At 33.8% G+C, this 21,649-nt stretch overlaps 2 protein-coding genes and 1 long non-coding RNA gene across 5 annotated transcripts in view; 2 read left to right on the top strand and 1 right to left on the bottom strand.

Annotated features, from left to right (window-relative positions):
* The window catches only part of LOC123546140 (F-box/WD repeat-containing protein 1A-like), a 45,624-nt gene extending 38,465 nt beyond the window's left edge, over nt 1–7,159 (top strand). For all 3 annotated transcript variants that reach the window (XM_053551218.1, XM_053551219.1, XM_053551217.1), the window contains exon 11: nt 1,665–7,159. Coding sequence is in view for 1 of the 3 variants with exons in the window: in XM_053551219.1 (XP_053407194.1) it covers nt 1,665–1,671 (7 nt within the window). In the remaining 2 variants the exon portion in view is untranslated. The remainder of the gene's footprint in view (nt 1–1,664) is intronic.
* A 7,266-nt stretch (nt 7,160–14,425) lies between these two features.
* LOC123546965 (uncharacterized) lies at nt 14,426–19,420 on the bottom strand. The gene is made up of 3 exons (XM_045333660.2): nt 18,901–19,420; nt 18,253–18,289; nt 14,426–15,702 (listed from the first exon to the last, which is right to left on the bottom strand). The coding sequence occupies exons 1-3, from the start codon at nt 19,359–19,361 to the stop codon at nt 14,707–14,709; spliced, it is 1,494 nt and encodes a 497-aa protein (XP_045189595.2). The 5' UTR covers nt 19,362–19,420; the 3' UTR covers nt 14,426–14,706.
* Nucleotides 19,421–19,998: 578 nt separating this feature from the next.
* On the top strand, nt 19,999–21,630 carry LOC123546967 (uncharacterized). The gene is made up of 2 exons (XR_006685567.2): nt 19,999–20,136; nt 21,379–21,630. It is a non-coding gene; the product is annotated as an uncharacterized LOC123546967 (long non-coding RNA).
* Nucleotides 21,631–21,649: the final 19 nt, after the last annotated feature.

The raw sequence follows: 21,649 nt of genomic DNA, 5'->3' as shown, positions 1-21,649 counted from the left end.
TGTCAATTTTACCTGAAAAATGTAAATCTGTACATGCTGTCTTTATATATTGACATATTGTGTAGCTAGTAAACCATTTATGGCCAACTGTAGTGCCAGTCAGTATTTTCTAGAAATTATTAATGGTAACGTAAAAAAGCAGGCTGTAACGTAAAAAGAACCCGGCTGCCAGATGGCAGAATTTCTGGAATGATAGCACATATTATATGCTTTAAGAAAATCATAGCGTAGAAATATCCCTAGAGGGGGGGATGGGGGGTTATTGTCAGCTCAAGGTCTATATGACATTAAAAGTACTGGAGTGAAATATCACCAATTGTTTTAATCCATTTCACTAATAATTGAGCTGCACCATGAGAAAACCAACGCAGTGCATTTGCGACCAGCATGGATCCAGACCAGCCTGTGCATCCGCGCAGTATGGTCAGGATCCATGCTGTTTGCTAACGGTTTCTCTAATTGCAATAGGGTTTGAAAGCGAACAGCATTGATCCAGACCAGCCTGCGCAGTCTGGTCAGGATCCATGCTGGTCGCAAATGCACTATGTTGGTTTTCTCATGGCACGGCACAATTTTAAATTATTGTTAGATTTGTTCAGTCAGTATTTGTTGTAAAACAGTATCCTTGATTCAAATGAATTGGACTTTGGTTTTATAGAAATTTGGTAGAATAGTGGCAGATTTTGCTTTAATATTTAGATTACATTTAGCGTCACTTTCATAACCATGTAACTGTCTGAAGTTAAAAGCTTTTTCAGTTTTTATTCTTCAGAAAGCCCGTATTTGTAGCAAGTTACTGTGATATCATTTATATTTGTGGGAGACTAATTTTAGTGGATTTTTTTTATCTGTCAATCCACAAAATTAATTCTCATCAAATAAAAGTCCCATCTTTCTACATGTATCTTCAAAAGTTTAACCCTTATCATGCTGGATACGACTTATTCTGCCTTTGCGACCAGTGTAGAACATGATCAGCCTGCACATCCACACAGTCTGATCATGACCTGCACTGTTCGCCATTCAGTCAGTATCTTTTTGGTGTGCACCCCTTTTAACAGTTATTGGTACTATCCAAATTGGAAGATGGACCAGTTCATTATAGAAATTTATCAGGGTAAGGGTTAAATCCTCAAATTTATAGTTTGTCCAAAACCACAGAATTTCATGCCTACAAAATTAAATGATTTTGCAGTATTTAAAAGTATTTAACAAGATTAGTGTTTAATCAGCTTGGTATAGAATGAGTTTTTATCTTAACTGTTAAAGACAAAACTTTGCGTATGAAAGCATACACAAATCCATGTTATTGACTACATGTATATGCAAGTTCTGAAAATTCCAATTTTGAACATAAATGAAAGCTATCCTAGCAGACTATTGATAAAGCTGATGTTGATATCTTTGTTAAGACTCTGAAGGATTAATATTTGGAAATTTTAAATTCTGATTGGCACAAGAAATGTACAAATGCATTATGTCTTTGAATGTTATCTTTGGAAATCGAATAGAAATCTATTTAATTTTTGATTTGCAGTTAAAGTTTTGTATGCAACAAAGAAGCAGGCTTGTACAAAGGTAACTTTAATGGGCTGGGTTTAAGAGGGTTTATGTATTTTTGAAATACTTCTTTATGTAACGATTTGTTTTCTTTTCAATTTCAGTCGATAAAGAATGTGTGCTGATATATTCTTGAAGATACTGGTAAATAAAAGCGAAAATGACAACATTGCCTCCAATATGTTAATGGCTGTGTCTTATAGATTGCCACACTGACAAACCTTATCATGTTAAAAAAAAAAGGACTGGTTGGCAATGTTGGACCTTATTACGAGATAAATAGATGCCAAATGTGTTTGCATGAAGTCTGCCTCTCGGAGGGAGTTTGGAGTAAATGAAGTAAAGAGGAACTTTCAATTTGTGCTTTAGATAAGGTGTTTTTTACGATTTATGAATCGAGATCTGTTTAACTGGCAGACTAAAGAAGATATGTTCTGTTATAAGTAATATTGTATACAGTGTTAATTTGTTTTCTATTTAATTGTCGTACTTGTGATAAACGTTTTAACATTTCAATTTCCAGTCTGCACTGCCTTCGATCAGGTGTATATAGCTGAAATTGTGATCGGTGCAGGAATGAACATAGTAACTTGCATGTGTGAATATTTGATGTCTGCTTGTGGAACCGATACGGTTTCGCCTACTTGCCTTTTTTGTTGGACACACTAGGTATCCTTCCACAACATAAATTGGCCTTTCTTTTGCAACTAAAGTGTACGCTGTGAAAAAACAAGACAAAGACATACCTATAAATACTAAAGCTATACTCAGTAAAATCAGAGATTTTTGCAAGGCTAAATGTTTGTTATTTTTAGCTCGACTATTCATAGAACAGTAGAGCTATTGGACTCGCCCATGCGTCGGCGTCCGCGTCCCGATTTGGTTAAGTTTTTGTATGTAAGCTGGTATCTTAGCAACCACTTGTGGGAATGGATTGAAACTTCACACACTTATTCACTGTGATAAACTGACTTACATTGCACAGGTTCTATAACTCTGTTTTGCTTTTTTACAAAATTATGCCCCTTTTTGACTTAGAAATTTTTGGTTAAGGTTTTGTATGTAAGCTGGTATCTCAGTAACCACTTGTGGGAATGGATTGAAACTTCACACACCTATTTACTGTGATAAACTGACTTACATTGCACAGGTTCCATAACTCTATTTTGCTTTTTTACAAAATTATGCCCCTTTTTCGACTTAGAATTTTTTGGTTAAGGTTTTGTATGTAAGCTTGTATCTCAGTACTCACTAATGGGAATGGATTGAAACTTCACACACTTGTTCACTGTCATGATCTGACATGCAGAAAGCAGGTCCCATAACTTTATTTTGCTTTTTTACAAAATTATGCCCCTTTTTCAACATAGAAATTTTTGGTTAAGTTTTTGTATGTAAGCTGGTATCTCAGTATCCACTAATGGGAAAGGATTGAAACTTCACACACTAGTTCACTGTCATGATATGACATGCAGTGCAAAGGATCAATAACTCAACTTTGCATTTTACAAAATTATGCCCCTTTTTCAACTTAGGAGTTTTTGGGTTAAATTCTTATATGTAAGCTGGTATTTCAGTACCCACTAATGGGAATGGATTGAAACTTCATACACTTGTCCACTGTCACGAGCTGATAAGCACTTTGCAGGTTCCATAACCCTATTTTACTTTTTTACTAAATTATGCCCCTTTTTCGACTTTCTTATTCATTCAAGTGACAAGGCTGTTAAATAGTCGAGCGTTGCTGTCCTCCGACAGCTCTTGTTATTGTTAGAATCAGTAGGTACATAGGACTATTTCAGTATAATAGTAACTGAACTTTAACTGCAAGTATGTTCTTTCAGACAGTTCGAGAAATTTAGTGAAAATAAATCCTTTGCAAAATTTTCTGATTTTGCAGTAGTCGTAGGGTTGATAAAGATGGTATTTAAAAGCTGTGCTGGAATTTTTATTTTATTTGAGACAAACAGTTCAAACAAATATGGAAAAAATACATCTTGGGTGGTTTTGGGTCTATAAGTGCCTGCGACATAACTAGGACTACATATTTTTTCTTAGTGCTATTTTTAGTAGTGATTAAGTTGTGACTGATGTCCCGTATTATTGCAGAAAACCAGTTTGGAAAGTAAAAAAATTGCAAAAACACATTGCAGTATTTGAAAACTGTTGCCTCGCACATCTAATAAATTGAAATCATGTTAAATTCAACTTAAGCCTTACTTATTATAAGATTCTGTTTTTGGAAATTGCTTTTTAAAAGTAAATGGTATAAATCATATATCTGCTTGGTGTTCTGTATTAAAACATGGAAAATTGGGACTCTTTTTTTTTTTTTTTTTAAATGCATAAGTCTGCTCTTGTTCATTTACTGAATATTGAATTAGGACTATTTTAATATCCAACAAATTACATGGGCTACTTTGTTAAAGCTGATTTATTTGTAATTTCACAATATTTCATGTATCCCGCCTTTTAACAGACTTACAATGGACAATGTAACTTACGAGATTTTAACATTGTGATATGGTAACAAATTGTACAATTAAAATCTCTTGTAATATATATAACTACCTTATATATATATATATATTTGTATGGTGTTTTTTACCTGTCTTTAAGTTGCTATTATTTGCTTCATATGGGAAGTATGGAAGTTATTCTTGGCTGGCATGAGTGTATGGTATCTAACAGCCCTTCAGGACTTTGATTTATAAAAGACTTCTGTGTAGTGTGTTTCATAAGCTTTTGACAGCTTAGCCTTTTAGAACCTTATGTGCAAGATAAGGAAATTGTATCATTAATTATGGAATTCTTTTACATTAGTTGCAGCTATACTTTGGTTTAAATCTTTAGATGTTCCATTATTTTGTTTGTTCTTCTTTCATTCCTAGCATATTATTATGATTAAGGGCTCATTCATGTTTTTGAAACCACATTTTAGATAATTTGTCCATTCCAAAAATACAAACATTAAATTTCTCGTTTGCCAAACATTGTTTATATCTCATGTTAATTTTCTCATTGGTTTCACTGTACTCCGTTAGTCAAAAATATGACTGGGAAGGTTATCAATCTATTAGAAAGATGTATTTGTTAAACTTCATGATGGATACTCTCCTTCAGGGAGGAGATAATTTCATATTGAGTACTCTTCTTATGTGAGGAAGAAATGTACTTGTTTGTGTGTTAGATATAGAATGTGAATGAAGTTGTCTGATGTGCTTATATTATAAATGCTGTTTAGGGGTGTCTTGGAACCTAGAGCATTTTTTTTGGTAGATTAACTAAATGAAGTATAAAAAGTCAATCTTCAAGAAGGCTTGTAGGACTCAGTCTAGGTGTCCTTCATTGTGTATAAAGAATTGTCAAGGTGCCTAGGCAGATGTTATTCATGTATTTGTCTTAATACAGAGGAGACAAAGTCTTAAACACTGAATTTTAAAGCAAGAATTTCTGATAAGGAAGTATTGTTTGCAAATTTCAAGTACAGTATGTTCATCTGATAATTCTTAGGGCATGTAGAGATATTTTGCACTTATGTATATATGTAAATTCTGTTGTATGTAAAGTGTGAAACTATTGAATCATTTTGTTTAATCTGGCTTACACATTAAAAAGAACATTGCATCGAATCAGTGCTAGATACGCAATAAACATCCAACATTCGTATGTAAACATTCAATATCTTGCATCGTTTCGGCATGAACACAGCCAGATTCATCACTTGTTAAAGGTATGTTGTGTTCTTCTGGTAATAACATATTTTTTAACCAACATAGCTTTTCAGACTATTACTACCTGTATTCCTACTGACTTAATTCAGTTTGGAGCTTTTGTATATTTCTGAAGTCAATTTTTTTCTGAATTGTATTGTGGACTGTTTTTATAAAAGAGTATAAATGATAAAGGGGAAAAAAACCTGAATTCTTTACTCATCCTGATCAGATCTGTTTGTGATTTGTTCCAGAAAAGGGCCTGTGTGGCCGCGTGGTTAAGTTCACTTAGAATCACTTGCCCCTGACCGAAGTAGGTTCGAGCTTCACTTGGGGTGTTGAATTCTTCATTTGAGGAAGCTATCCAGCTGGCTTACAGAAGGTTGGTGGTTCTACCCAGGTGTCTGCTAGTGATGAAATAATGCACAGAGGGGCACCTGAGGTCTTCCTCTGCCATTAAAGATGGAAAGATGTCATATGACCTACTTGTGTTGGTGTGAGGTTAAACACCATTGAAAAAAGTGTCCCAGAAGTCGGGCTTAATGAGTCTTATATTTATCGAACTGTAATAGTAAAAGACTTCATTCGAGAGTCAAAAATGCTGCGAAAATAACATAATTAGTTAGTTGAAAAAGATTAAAGTTGCTGTTTTGGAGTGCAAAAATTCTGCATTATTTCAAATGTTTAGCCTATGACATTGTCACAGTCATTTTCATAAAAAGGTCATGATTTGCATATTTTCACGTCAGCTCAATTTGCATTGAATTTCTCTGCACTATTGCATGTTCTGTTTATACAATTTATGTAAGTCTTCATTTTGTACACACCTTGCATTCATTACTCAGAAATGTAGTCAAATAGTGTTTTGTTTAAATTTTTAAAATTTGCTTAAATTGTATCACTGCGTAATATCTATGTAGCTTATATGATTTTTAGGTTAGTCAAATAGTATTTTCCACAGAGAGCATGAAATGCATAGTAAAAAGTTATATCAGGTTTAATGCGCTTATAAAATAATATAACTGATACCTTTTTTGTTTTCTTTGTTTGTTTTTTTTTTGTTCATTTTAGTATTATTTAAAATGGCTGGACAAAAAGAGATGTCCACAAATTTCTCAAGCATAAAAAATATTCACTTGGAAGTTATTCAAAACGGTTGCAAAAATTGGTTTATTAGAAAATGCGGAGTTAAAACTTCATTAGTTGTTAACAGTTGGTTAGAAGCAGGAAAATAAGCAAGAAAATATTGTCATAGACTATATTTAACCCTTATCATGCTAAACATGACTGATTTTGCCTTTGCGACCAGTGTAGATCATGACCAGCCTGCACATCTGTGCAGTTTGATCATGATCTGCACTGTTCGCCATTCAGTCAGTATTTTTTGGTCAACGCCCCTTTTAACAGTTAATGGTACTGTCCAAATTGAAAGATAGACAAGTTCATTATAGTAATTTAGCAGGGTAAGGGTAAAGTTTTATTGAGGAATGTTCATTTATTACTGTGATTTTATTTTTTTTCAAACTAGGTTTGTTTTGTTAAATTTCATTTCTGTCATATTGCATTACAAATGGGGTGATTTTTGTTGTTGATTGTAACTTAAAGAGAGGCTTTTGCAGCAAACAATTTTAACTGCATGTATTATTTTCACTTCTTCACCTCTTGTAAGATACAACGGTAAGATACTGTTTTGCAGTAAGCCCGTCAATGGGTAGGTTGTTTTCATGTCAATAGTGATTAGTGTGAATTTTATTGTATAACAGAGAGCATGTTTGTGTGTATTTATTTCAAATTTAATTCATTTTTTCGAAGGATCTGTGCTTAAAATTTGTGTGTATTATGTTATAAAACATTATAATACAAAATGAAATTGACATTGAAAAGCATTATGTTGTTGTTGTTTTACTTGTAACTCCAGAAAGTGTTTCTGTATTAACCAACCCAGAAAATGGCACATTAGTCTATGCGGTAGAATATTAAAAATATGTAAGATGTCATCAGCTAGCTCTTTCTTTAACAATACTGAATAGTAAATTTTTCAGAAAGAAACTGTTAATTAAACATTTTACATTTTTTATGCATTGATGGATATTCAAATGACATGGCACATACATTTACCATCTTTAATACAGCTTTAGCGTTCAAGATTAATATCGATTTCTAAAAGGTTTGTGTCACCGTACCTGGCAAAATATGATATCATTTCACAGAAAATGATCACTAGGGGGTGCTTTACCCCAATAGATAAAAACTTCAAGATTTGTGAAAAATATCACTGCAAGGGGTAAAACTGTTTTCTTCACCAGATTTACTTCCCGTTAATTTTGGCAAGGTTTAGTTTTGGGTATTGATCATTTTCTAATTGGATCCTAGATATTGCCAGCCATTACAAAATGAAAACCACGTATTTTTCCATTAATTACAAATTTTATACACCAACTTAGTATCTCGAATTTCAAGTGATCGAACGTTTTACATTCGACATAAATGATATTTTTGTGCACGTGTTTTCGGGACGTCTACTTTACGATAAGATATCGCTCTTAAATCATGTTAAGTTGCAGTTTGTAACCGCAATTTTCCATACTCAAAATAAATGCAGTATATTGTTATTTTACAATACATGTACTATGATTTATATATATTCATTTACAAAAAAAGAGATGCAGACATTCAAGAGATAAACCGCACGAATAACTAGACAAAATGCCCATCGCTGATGAACTTTAAAGGTTGTCAGTCACATTTTAGCAACATTTCATGACATATTTTCATTTTAAGTATATTCTGTTAGAGATTCATTAAGGAATAGAAGGACCCATTATAGAGATGATCCCTATTACAAATGTATGTTTTATTATTTTTATGGAATTTTGTAATTACTCCCCTTAAATACGGAAGTATTAAAAAAAGTTGCATCAATTGATAGATATTGGAATATTTCAACAATCTGAACCAAGAGGCAAGTTTTAAAACAGTGTATAGCATTTCCAACCTTTCCTGGTTGGATAAAGGGAGGTAATAACATTTTACTAACTCACATTTTCAATGAATTTTCGGCCAAATATATACTTGTCAACATGGATATAATACAATAGTTCTTATATTCATATGATTTCTGGGGCAAAATATATCCATTCTATTCATACGCATGCTAAAATAGTCTTGATTGGGCAACCAGGACAGGAAAACAAAATTTTGAAATACCTCCCATGAAATTCTAACATGTATGAAGCAGTCAATGAACACAAGTAAGTGTAAATGATGACTTGTTAATCTTGTTAACCTTACTTGATCAAAATCTGATTAACCACCTTTAATCTAGCAAAAATACACACACACCGATCCAGTATCACTTGGGGACGCATTCATCAAGATATATTTGAAACTAAGTAGGCCTACACACAAAAGTAATCTGAAGAAAGATGAAAACAAGCACATAATTAATAACTTTATCTGGGAGAAAGACAGCCTCGGATTACTCGGGGAATGTTTATTTATTGCATTTATCCTGAATTTACGCTGACATATAAATGTATAGGACTTGAGTCAAAACAAGGGGTGGGTAGCTGTTGTGCTTAGACAAAGACTGGATTCTATGGTACTAGGTTACAAAAAATTTATACTCTTTGAAATGTTAACTTGTCGATTTGTTTGTCCATACGCCCGTCTCACTCCTTTGTCAGTTGTATAAGATTTTCAACCATAAAAGAAAAGATTTGTCATAAATGATTTAAGTATACCGATACCAACTGCTATTACCAAATATCTAGATCTAATAATAACTGAATTACAACATGCCTATTTTATTAAGTCGAAGATAACTTAATGACCTTTTTATATATTAAAATGAACAGATAACTGTTCGCTTTTTTTAAAACATCATACAGTTTAAAAGAACTATAATTCTGGTGTAACTATGTCCCTGTTATATAAACAACCAATCGTCTTTAGTTTTGAAAATTACTTATACACGACATGTGGTATAAATGCACACTGCTCAAAAGTGGTATGTAGTACCGACCCAGTAGGCATTTGACGTCGGTTAGACGTCGTATAGACGTCAGACCCCGACGTCGGATTAACGTTGGATTTTGGTTGGATTTGCAAACCGTTTAGACGTCGGATCCCGACGTTGGCTAGACGTCGCAATCCTACCATTTTCCAACCAAAATCTAACCACTTTCCAACCAAAATCTGACCAAATTTTCAACAGCATTTGCAATCAAACAAGTAATCAACACATGTATTTTATCATCTTTATTTCACATGATAGCGACATAAGTCTAATATCATAAATCCAAAAAAGGTAATCCAGTAATTGAAACTTTCAAGTTTAGTCATGTCTGCATGATTCTTCAACTCCGCTAAAATTCCCATCTGAAATGTATAAAATTTGACAGTTTCATCATTTCATAAAATTTGAAAACTTATACAAGTATGCTAGAGCTATTACTAAAGAACATAATTGCTACGTGCAAAACAAACATGTTATATTTTAAATTCTAAAATAATTCTCTATAACCTCATAAAATGTAATGAAGTTTTATGTTAAACGCAATTGATTTTTAAAGTAATAAACAAAATGCATCAATCTTTGAAAGAATACGTGACATTAAAAAGAATAACTATTAAACTAAGTACAACTTTCAAAAATCTGCTACTCACGTTGCGGATCCCTTTGTGTAAAGTATTTATGAACTTGCTATCTTATCCCACAAATATCAAATTACCGGAAGACTTGTGTAAACCGATGCAGGCTTATCTCGCGAAGGCATGGCTATTAAACAACATGTGTAGAAGAAGATCCTTAGGTGAATTTAGAATAATTTATACATGTGTATAGAATGCAATTTTTTCCTGAACAGTTTTAAATTGGTAAAAAAAAATCCGTTTCCGAAAATAGACAATCTCATGCGACATAACATAATTAATGATAATGTTTGATGTGCTAATGAACTATTATTTATAAGCGTATGTTCAGGCATAACTATCTTTAAACTATTATAGCAAAATTACACCAGTTAATTTCATAAATGAAAACATTTAAACAACAGACTTTCTATCCAACCTAATTCCAACGTCTCCTGGACGTCTAAGTCTGACGTCTATTAGACGTCGTGGTTATGACGTTGGTTAGACGTTGGATTCAGGTCGCCGACGTCGCGACCAAAATCCAACGTCTAACCAACGTCGGTACGACGTCAGGTGTTTACTGGGGAAGAACCACAACTCTAGCATAGGCCCTAACTGATTATGCAATTACGCCCCTGTTTTAAAAGATCTACATATTTTCTTACTTGATATATAGGTGATTAAATATGATTAGATAATACTTGGTCTTTGTATTTTATAGATATTTTCAAAAAATGTTTAATTAATTGTTCATCACAGTTAGTTAGCAATATGCAAAATCAATTATAAAGTCTTTTTAAAGTGAGTATGATTGGTGATTCAGTGCTTCAGCCCAAGTAAATTATTATACGCGGCGTATAACCGATTCGGAGCGTTTAGATATATCAAAACATTGCCCAGCTACAATTCATTTCGATTCTAATGGCTTTTATGTGACTAAAGCAGATGGGAAGAACTATTTTGTAGCTCATGTATGATGCTAAATTGTATTTGTTGATTGTACAAGCGGAGCTCTCAGTTCGTTTTTCGGTCCAACAGGCCATCACTATTTTGAAACCAACTGAATCTTTCAAATTAGGCTGTTAAATGAATTCGCTACGCAATATATCAATCTGTTTAAAATTGAGAAAGTATTTTATCTATTAGATATTCCAGGATAAAAAATAAGGTCCCTTCCCATTCCACTGAAAAAAAGAAAGAAGAACGATTCCATATACATTGTATTATATTGTTTTGTCGCCACTAACATGGGTGTTGTCTTGTATATCTCCTCCACTAAATTCATTTCCTTGAATTCAACGTGTTTTCTGTCTCGGTTTTACAGGCATCACTTGTGTCATCTGATTTCTTTTCTCCAAATGTATTCTCAGTTGGTTTCTTCAGCATCATTTTTTTTTCTTCAATTTTCTTTTCTCTTGATATATTTCATTTTAATATTTTGTTAACAACATTATTTGTTTCTTCTGTTTTCTTTTGTCCGGATGTGTTTTCGGTGGCACCACCATCATTTGTTCTTTCTGTATTCTTTTCTGTTATTTTCGGCATTTAACAAATATAATTTGACATAAATAACGCATTTGGTAATGCTAAGAGCAGTCGAGTCAAAAACGGCTGCCGTTCCACTAAAATGCCATATCCGTTTTGTTTGTAGTCCGATTTTCGTATTTTTCGCCAGTGTTAATGTTTCATTGATCTCCTACTTAAATGAAATATTGTTAAATGTATTATAATCCCGATAGTTATGGTGGCTGATTTATGCCATATTGAGTTGAATTGACGGTGAGTGGGGGTAGAGGAGAGTGGGGATGGGAGAGGGGGCTGGGAGAATACTGAATAAAAATGACTTGAATTAAAAAAACTTTACATCTGCATATAATCAAATTGAAAATCTCAAGAGTGAAGCGGATATTTCTAAACAGACTATTTACAACATATAAAATGCGGTTCTGTTGCCCTTTATTTGTCTGCCGTATTTTCTTGTCTTCGTTCCGCTAACACGAAGTTTAATGTATTTGCCGAGTTGTCGTGTTTACGGGCGAATGCACAATATATACGACAAGTCAACAGATTTTACACGAAATAACGACAAATAAAGGTCGCGAACTCGACAGATCTTTTCGTCTAATTTTCGTGTCGGTAGGTCTTGCGCCCTTTATTTGTAGAGCAGTCGTACTATCGAATTATCTTCGCCCCACTGACACGACATCTCGAGAGAACGGGACATTCTGTATTTATCGTGTTGTCATGTCTTCGCCCCTACCGGAAAACCCGACAACTTGACATGGCAGAAATCATCCACCATAGTCCTTTTTTGATCACCTACTATTGTATATATTGTATAGTACAGTAAGAAACAGGATGTGTTTCTGCGCGCATGTACAGTTTTGTATTGAATCCATACTTTTGACAGAGAAATCCAGTGTCACTACATTGTACTAGGAAGTAAAGCTAATAAGGAAGTTGTACAGGTTATCACACAGTACGATATCACTTAAGTGGATACAGCTTATTCATTACCAAAAAAAAAACAAAAAAAAAAAACGTTTCGAAGATCCTTGTTATCTATTTTTTTGTGTGTTTTTTTTTTCACTCAAAGGTGTCATGTTTCCATGTTTAATCGTACACTAGCATATTATGACCGATTATTTGCTTAAACTAATGTAAACATGTTACAAAATATAAACTAAAAGGGAAGAAAAGCTGTGAAGTTATTGGCAAACTGCTTCTTAATGGTGCGTTCTTCATAATTCCCCAAAAATTCAGTAAGAACCCGGTTCTTATTTCGTATTTTTTAACTAACAGGTTTAATTGGGAAGGTCATGATAAGACCACAATCAAGTGATAAAGGCAATAATTCATTTTTCAGACTCATTTATTTGCTGATATTGTGAAGTGTGAAAATATTACACAAATTTGTTTGACAACAGCAATTTCATGGTTAATTAGGAAGGTCAAATTTCTTCTCCCCCACATATTTGCCAAGAAGTAGGTAAGACATTTTGATAACCGGGCTTCGCGGTTATCAAAACCTCTTACCTATACAAAGACAGAGCTTCAATGTCAGACTTAAATTTATAATTTGTACGGACTTTGTAAACCCGAGCACTTGATTATATATATACATGTATGCAGTATTTCTCACTACTGTCGGCATGCAAACCAAAAGGTTTATCAGCTGTGTTATATTGAAAAAATATCTTCATATTTTCTTTTTTTATGTTTTATTATTATTTTTTTGCATTGAAAAATAGCAACGTTTTCAGAAACAGCAGCAAAAACACATTGTTTATTACAAAACACAACTTTCACACGTTTTGAAGGAATAGCTGTGTTTTGTAATATATTACTAGGAAGTATTTGATAAATGCAGGATTATTTTTTTCCGCATCATATAAATTTATTAGTTTGGGCCAGCTATAGCACAATATAATACCAGGCTGAAGTATGCAAAGTTTCTACCAGAGGCACGTACAAGAAATGCAGAAACTTTCATGGTATCATAGAGTTATAGATATCATGGTTAACGTAAGTTTAAATGACCGTAATGGCTTAGTATATAACGTTGACCGTCACATTTTTATGAACATGAAATAGTCGGCAGTCTTGTAGTTTTTCCTGTGTTTTTGTTGTAGGCTTTAATATTTTATTAACACAGTAGAACATAAACACGACCATTGTTTGTGATTACCTTCCTTTATTGAATTCACTGCGTAATTTCATGTGCAATTATTTTCATGGGCAGACTTTGAAACACCTGGTGTACGAAAAACGTTCTCTTTGAACAAAATTGACATGCATATAAATGTGAATGCCAGAAATACATTAACGTCGAATGCACATAGCTGGAAGTAGCTGGAAGCCATAGCAACTCGACATGACAATAATTTTTAGAAGAAATAATTGTTTGTACTAATATCTAATATTATGGAATGCCAAATTTAGAGAAAACTAAATAATTTACAATGATTTATATTGAAATAGCACCATGATAACATCAAAATGATTTATGCGGCGTATGAGAGAGAGAGAGAGAGAGAGAGACGGAGAGAGGGAGAGAGTGGGAGAGAGAGAGAGAGAGCAGTAATTTATTTCAAGGTTTCAAAAATGTCAAAATAATTGAGCTTGTGTACATTTGGCGTTCCATTATAAGATTAAGCACCTTCTTTTAGCTTCCTGTATCTTTATATATTGCTACAAGTCTATACGGTTTATCTAAATATATAAACTGTTGAGAATCCCAATTTCAGGAAGGATGGTAGTCATTCATCTGATTTACCCTGGGGTCGACTAGAATGCAGCCTAGGTGCCAGACTCGTATCTGAAATTTCGCAACCATCCTTTGCTTGTCGGAAAAGTCTTATCATCTCCGGTCTCTGTGTGGTACCGATCGAGTAGCCATTATGAACCGTAAGTGCACCTAGGAGTCTTCCTCCGTCATCAAGAACTCAAACGTTGTTATATGACCTAAACTTGTGCTGGTATGACTTAAAACCAAAGAAAATAAACAAAACCAAACATATCTTTATGTTGTCCTTTATATTGAATTTTAATGGCAAAAGAAACTATTTACACAACAAGCATTTTATACAGCGTTCTCTCTATCAATAGTGATATCACGTTTTGTAATTTAGCGAATGACCGTTTCCCTCTATCACAGCAAGCAAAATTTCTGTTTGGAAAACTAAGTTTACACCGTTTCTTCACTTGCAGTAATTTCCTCTTTCTCATTAGACATCTCTTAGTAATTCTATTTATCTCACTGATATTTGTTTCCCACAACCCCTTCTGTCTGACGTACCTATGCTATCGATTCGTGCATATTGAAAGTGCTGTCACATATGTCTTCTTTAGTTACATTATCATGAAATACCTCCGTGTCCGTACAAGTTGTATCAGTATCGTCTGTTTTATCGGATATATCTGTTGCTGTAGCACTTGTCTCACTATTTCTAGTTTCATCAGATACCTCCTTTACTGTACCATTTGACACACTATCTGTAGTTTCATCAGATATCTCATTTGCTGTTCCATTTGACAAACTATGTCCAGTTTCATCAGATATCTCCTTTGCTGTACCAATTGTTACACTATCTCTAGGTTCATCAAATATCTTCGTTGTTGTAATATTTGCCACACTGTTTCTAATTTCATCAAATGTTTCCGTTGCTGTACCAACTGTCTCCCTATCTATAGTTTCGAGGTTTCCTTGAATAGTCTCCGCACCATCATCACCATCACAGTCTTTAACATTCTCTTTTGTTTTGTCTTCCTCTAGGGGCTTTATCTGTGCATTGAATGTCTCATTATTAATTGTTTCAGTTTTTTCATGTTCTTCATGCAAAACCGCCGTGTTTGCTGAACCAATCTCACTAATGTCTGCTAGCATGTTTTCATTAAGACCAGTTTCTTTATCATTTAATATGCTGCTCGATCTAGAACCACTTAATTCTTCTTGCATGTGTTGTTCGACTGGTTTCTTTTCAACCAGAATAACTGACCTAACCTGGTCGGTTATGATAGTGTCAAGAGTACACCCTTCATCCTTCCACTTCTTATGCAATTCGACTTCAGTTTTTGAAATTCTGCTTTCAACAATGGATCCCTGAACATCTGATGTTTTGTTAGAAATTCTTGCACGTTCTTGGAATTCGTGAGTTTCGATTGTCTCAAAACACATACTGTAATTAGGATTGTCAAAACAAACTTTCATTTTATTTTCTGTTCGAACGAATAAATCTTTTTGATCCGTATTTCTTCTATATCTAAAAAGGCTGAACGATTTCCACTTTCCTATCTGTAATAAAGATCGAATGAATAAATAGTTATGATAATAATACTAACAAAATAATGATGATGATGATGATGATGATGATAGTGGTGATGATGATGATCTGCACTGATCATTGCTCACTGCTTAGTGTTCATGTCACTTTGGGCACTATTCAACAAAGTAAAGTCAATACAAAAAAAAAACAACTTTTCATTGAATTGTGATTACCATTCGCCGAAATAGACAATGAGTTTTATCGGCTAGCGAGCGCTATCTTTTGAGCAATGTATACTGGGGTATCTAAAATAATTGAAGGAATTAGTATATACATGAGCTTTTGAAAATTGAAGAACATTATTAAGATTAAAGAATGCGTAACTTAATAAAAATAGTAGGGATGGCAACGAATATACGAATATTCGTTCATTTCACGAATATTCGAATACTGTTTCACTATTCGAATATTCGGAAAAAATATAAAATCATGAAAAATAGATAAAAACCTAATGAAATGACCAATGATCTAATTTGCCAAAACCCGCTTTCTTTATAAATTCGAGCGAAAATGGCTTCTGTCTCTGTCAGACCAGGAAGGTCTAATACCGTATCAGTTGTTCCAGGTCAGACGTGTCATTTTGTATATTAGCGTGGCGAGATTGTACATTGCTATGGTGATGACAATATACCCTGTAGTTATAACCGCTAATTGCTTACCTTTAGAAAATTTTAAGGGTCTCTAATTGATGTCACATTGTTTTCCGTAGGTGCGAACCGCGTGTAATAAAAAATCATCAGACAGCAAAGACTCGGATTTCAATCAAAGTCGATAAAAGATGCACACCCTGGTACCGGCGCTCCCAAGTACAGGCGGCACTCGCACATACAGCGCTTGATAAGCGATTTTGGAGGCGCGGTGGTGTAAGTATTTCTTATTGTATCTCCGGTAATTCAAAACTTTTTGTAAAATGAAAGATATCTGCGCCCTGATGAATAATTGATGACTATGTTCTGTGAGTGTCACAACATTTCCTCTTGAAATAAACAAAATACGGCAAGTTAAACGTAAACGTTTGACTCAAAAATGTCAAATGTCAAGAAAACGCGTAAAATACTCAGTAAATACTCCAAATGTATTAATTTGTGATGCAGTGTCATATAGTCATGTCTTCCTACAATAACCAGTTCAAATTCCAAGCCTTAATTTGTTATATTTAAAGAATGACTCGTTTTTAAAGATAGTAAGGGGTTTCAAAACGGCACTCACATGGCACAGGTGTGTATTTTTTTGACGCTCAACAAGTACAGCTAGAGAAAAGTCTTCAGAAATGTAGACCTTGTTGTTGTTTACTCTCAGTGTGGTGCCTGCATGATCATAAATCTTTATACCGTTAAAAAACTGACTCCTAGAAGTCGATCTTTTTATGTTAAAAGTTACGGCGACAATATGGTATTTGAGTAAAGAAAATTGCCGAAAAGTATAGAAAACAAGTCAAATGTGATGCATATTTTTTGACGTAAATCGGATTATCTAATTGATATGACAAATAAATTTATTTCATATGGTTAACATTTTATTTTTTAAATTAGTACTTAATATTTAGACAAATAGTATAGTTAAGCCAAATATTTCTTTTTATATTATCCTTATTAAGTTATTAGACTCCTCCAACCCAGCAGTCGAATATACTTCATTTGATTGAAGATATTGTTCATTCTTATACGCGAGTCTACTGTCAAAATGTTAGGAATGCCTCCTGTCGTTTGATGTATTTCACGCGATCACCCGATAGGAAGTTCTATATTCCAAAAGATGAACAAGCAATGGGAACGATTTGTCAGTCTTAATTCGTCAATATCTTAATCACTTCCTTCCGGTGTAAACGAACGTAGAATTCATGCATGTCGCTGATTATTAAGGGAATGATTAACTCGTACGAATAGGATTTTGAGTTGATTTGTTGATCATTTTATGAACGAATATTCGTTCGGAAGGTTGACCGGATACTAAAAATGCTATTCGTTGCCATCCCTAATAAAATAGGCATGAACTTTTTCGAATTTATTATCAAATCAGTAAGGAAATTCAGTTGATTATCTATCTTCATTCTCAGCTGGTGACGGCAAAAATGACCCAACTGAAAAATAAAATCCTTGTTATATTGTTTAACGTTGAAATTTTGACTCATATGAATTTTCAACCTTTATGTGGATGTGCGGGGTCTTTATGAGGATGTGCGGGGGACTTTATGTGGATGTTAGGTAAGCATTTAAAATGCGGGGGAAGATCCCACAAGTAAGTCCAAATAATAGGACGTTGCAGGACAGCGTGATAACTTTTGACTGTCGCTGTCCCGTCAGTTAGAGCATAGAGGGATGACAACTATAAAATATCAGATCATAAAACAAGTCATCCCGATGAGCAAAACGAGTAAGGCTACCCGGCCGCAGGTCAGAATTATTCAGACGAGCTGTAACATATTGTCAAGTGTTAATTATATCATTCTACATGTATCAGTAAAACTGCTTTTAAGTTGACATGTTTTTGATAGTCTTAGCAGCAAAAGAGTTCCTCACCTGAAATTTGCCGTTGCGTTTATACTTCACAACCAAACTGAAAGAGATAATGTGATCTCATTTACCAGATAACTTGAGAAGGTAAAACAATGCACCTGCAATCCATGGATCATGTTACCCATACTTATACGTGCATCTATCTTGTGTATGATCAGGCACAAAATATAAACTTTACTACATTTAATCGATATCTTCTGCGTTTTGTATTGGTAACAGGAAGATATTTTTTTCTGATTATAAAAAAAACGAGACAGTTGAATAAACCAGGAAAATATTTACTTACCTGACATAATTATTATAGTACCATAATTTACTGAGTGTATATATCACTGTCAAAATATTGGGTACTTAAGCTATTCCTTATTTCTCGTGGGTTACATGGCATATAGTCTATACTAATTTATTTTAGGTCGATTGTGGAACAAGTTCTACAACTTATATTAATCACTCTCGACACCTGATTCCTGATGGAATCCATCGCCACGAGGGTATGAGAGAAGAGGCCAGTTTCCGTTTAATGCTGAGCGCCAAGCAAGGGAGCTACTAGTACTATTTTTCACGTCTTTTGGCATGACACGGCCGGGGATTGAACCCACACCAAAAAAGTGTGATTTGTCTGATTTTCATAAATGTTGTAAATTTACTCACGTAACGATGCAAGTAGTTATGATGAAAACGAGGACTAAAGTCACAATCAGTGCGATCAAGCAACCTGAACTGAAACACGGTGGAGGTGGCACAGGTGTTGTATGTGGTATTGTTGGCATCATCGCCGTCGTCGTTGTTGTTATAATATTAGTTGTTGTAGTTGCTGTTATTGATGCTGTTGCTGTTAGTGGTGTTTTTATTGTTGTTTTCGGCGTTGTCGAGAATGTCGGCGTAGTCGGGAAACAGATACTCTGTATGATCTGTTGTGAGTCATTTGTTGGTAATGTTGTCATACACCTCTTGGCAATTTTACAGATCTGAGGACTGCAAAGGGATTGAACAATAGCGTACGCGGCGAATCTACTATAGAAGAATGGGGGCGGACACGGTGCTTGTTCGAGCACTTCCTCGTAAGAACATCCAGCAAACGGCGCACATGAACACTCTTTTAAGGAATCCATATCTCTATATTTATGTTCATACACTACAAAATATATACTTGTGCATTCACTTAATACGACAGTAGTGAATACGATGCGTGTAAATAATTCTACTTAAAAAGAGGAAGTTTAAATCTGGTTTCAAATACACGCAAAATTGTGTCCGTCTAAAAGAAATATTGAAGGAAAATATGAACAAATTTAAACTTTTACCTTGAACAGAATACGTTTAAACTTTACTTCTTCTTCTATTTTCATCATCATCATCATCATCCTGATCATCTTCATCATTATTTTTATCATCATCATCATCATCACCATCACCATCACCACCACCACCATCATCATCATCATAATTATCATTATTATTATCATCATTATTGCATGAATTCATTATTTTTGATTCTGTTTTGCGTATGCTTGATTTAAATATATAAGCAATAAAATATGATTGAATAAAAATATCTAAATGATAAATGAATATCGCTTTAGCATCTGTTGCATTAAGAGATGTTTTCCTCATTCAAAATTGACAGGTAATTTACATTAAAGCTGAATATGCATGTATATCCAACGCAAATTACTGGCATTTTGTTTCTATCTGACAGACCAATAAGTTTTGGAACTCCTACTTTGCAATAACAGTAATCATATATAATATATGCGCAGACCATTATATAAGAGCATGTTGCTGTGTCTTTTAGTAGACAGAATTTATTTTCCAAAATGCAAGGACTTTTTTATCGTGTTGTATTTAGTGCTGTCACCGTCACGGCAATTCTTGCTATGGATCCAGGTATATATAACGTATTTAAATTCTGTAGTTATCTTTTCTTTTCTGTCTTTTTTTTCTTATTGTTATTCATCTATTTATCATTGGCTGATATGGTGAAGGAAGTGGAAGCCCATATTTTGAAAAATATATATGACGCACACTATTAGCTATTATCAAATTAACTGAATATTATTTAGTGAACAATGCATCTTTTCATAGCAATGTTTTTGAAATCAAAAGGAAAATAGAATGTTAATGGAAAGTTCTTCTAATAACAGCCATGGCTTAATAATGCATTCTCGCATATCAGGGGACTACCCTGGTTGCCTTGTTCGTCTCGTGATTTTGACGAACATTTGATGGATGAGAATGTAATAATGTCGAAGTGTCGCGAGGATTTATTTTACATTTTACATTGAATTGTGAGAAAAAAGTCTTCCTTAATATGTATTATTTATTTAAGATCATTTCAATATTAGGTAAGTCTTTATGCGCTTATAGATATGACTGGTAGTTTATACTGCAGGTACAAAAATGCATTTGTAAAACGTGTTATATACAGTCATGTTTTTTTAAACTCGTTTTCGTCTAAGCAAAAAAATTAGAGGATAAGTTTCTAAGAGTTAGGAAAGTTTCCACATCAAAACGCATCTTCCTATAAGGTAGTTCTGTATGTTCGGATTTTTTCTTTTCTACAATGTTGAATTTGATTAAGCTCGGATTTTTTTTAATTTCAGAAAATATTAAGAAAATTTGGCAAATAAATAACATAGGGTCTTGTGCTTGATTTTTTTTCTTTTTTTGCTGGAACGATATGAAAAAAAGGACCTCACACAAATTTGCATAATGGGAGTCTATGGGAAAACCATAATTTTGATAACATTTTGCAAATAGAAATTTCAATGTAGATTTTAATGAAACTTCTCACTGTCGTATATAAACATAATTATGGTCAGTAATATGGTGAAATAAAATGTATAGTTCCGCGTGCTTGTTTTTGAGATGTTTTGCCTTAAATAAGGTGATTTGCACAGTTCAAGCTGATTTTACGACATTATTTCGAATTATTTAAGGTGTCAAACTTTTTAATATCATATCTTATCTTTAGAAAGATAGCAATGTTGCCGTTTTAACAAATTTACTCATGGGTTCCCATTAGATTAGTTCATAAAATGATTTTATATCTTTATGCCGGACTCTGGCTTATTATAGCTGACTGTTGTTAAAACTTGCATTACTTAAAAATACGTAAATTTGTTTCAGTTTGCCTGAAGAAATATGTTGAGCAAACATTCTGTTTTGAGACTTTCGATATCTGGACATACGATTCGATTTCCGATACATGCGTACACATTCATGACTGTCCCGGAGAATATTACAAGTTCGGAGAAAATGCCTTCCAGTCCCGCGAGAGGTGCGAAATGACGTGTACACCAGAAAAAGCCGTAGGACATGTAATGAACGGATGATGGTTATATGTTAGAGACCGAAAGTAAATAGATTGTAAACTCAGAATGGTTTTTATTTTATTTCA

The sequence above is a fragment of the Mercenaria mercenaria genome, chromosome 9 (genome assembly GCF_021730395.1).
Source record: "Mercenaria mercenaria strain notata chromosome 9, MADL_Memer_1, whole genome shotgun sequence".
Classification (NCBI taxonomy): Eukaryota; Metazoa; Mollusca; class Bivalvia; order Venerida; family Veneridae; genus Mercenaria; species Mercenaria mercenaria.
Note: the sequence above shows the minus strand (reverse complement) of the source record. Positions and strands in the feature narration are given on the sequence as shown.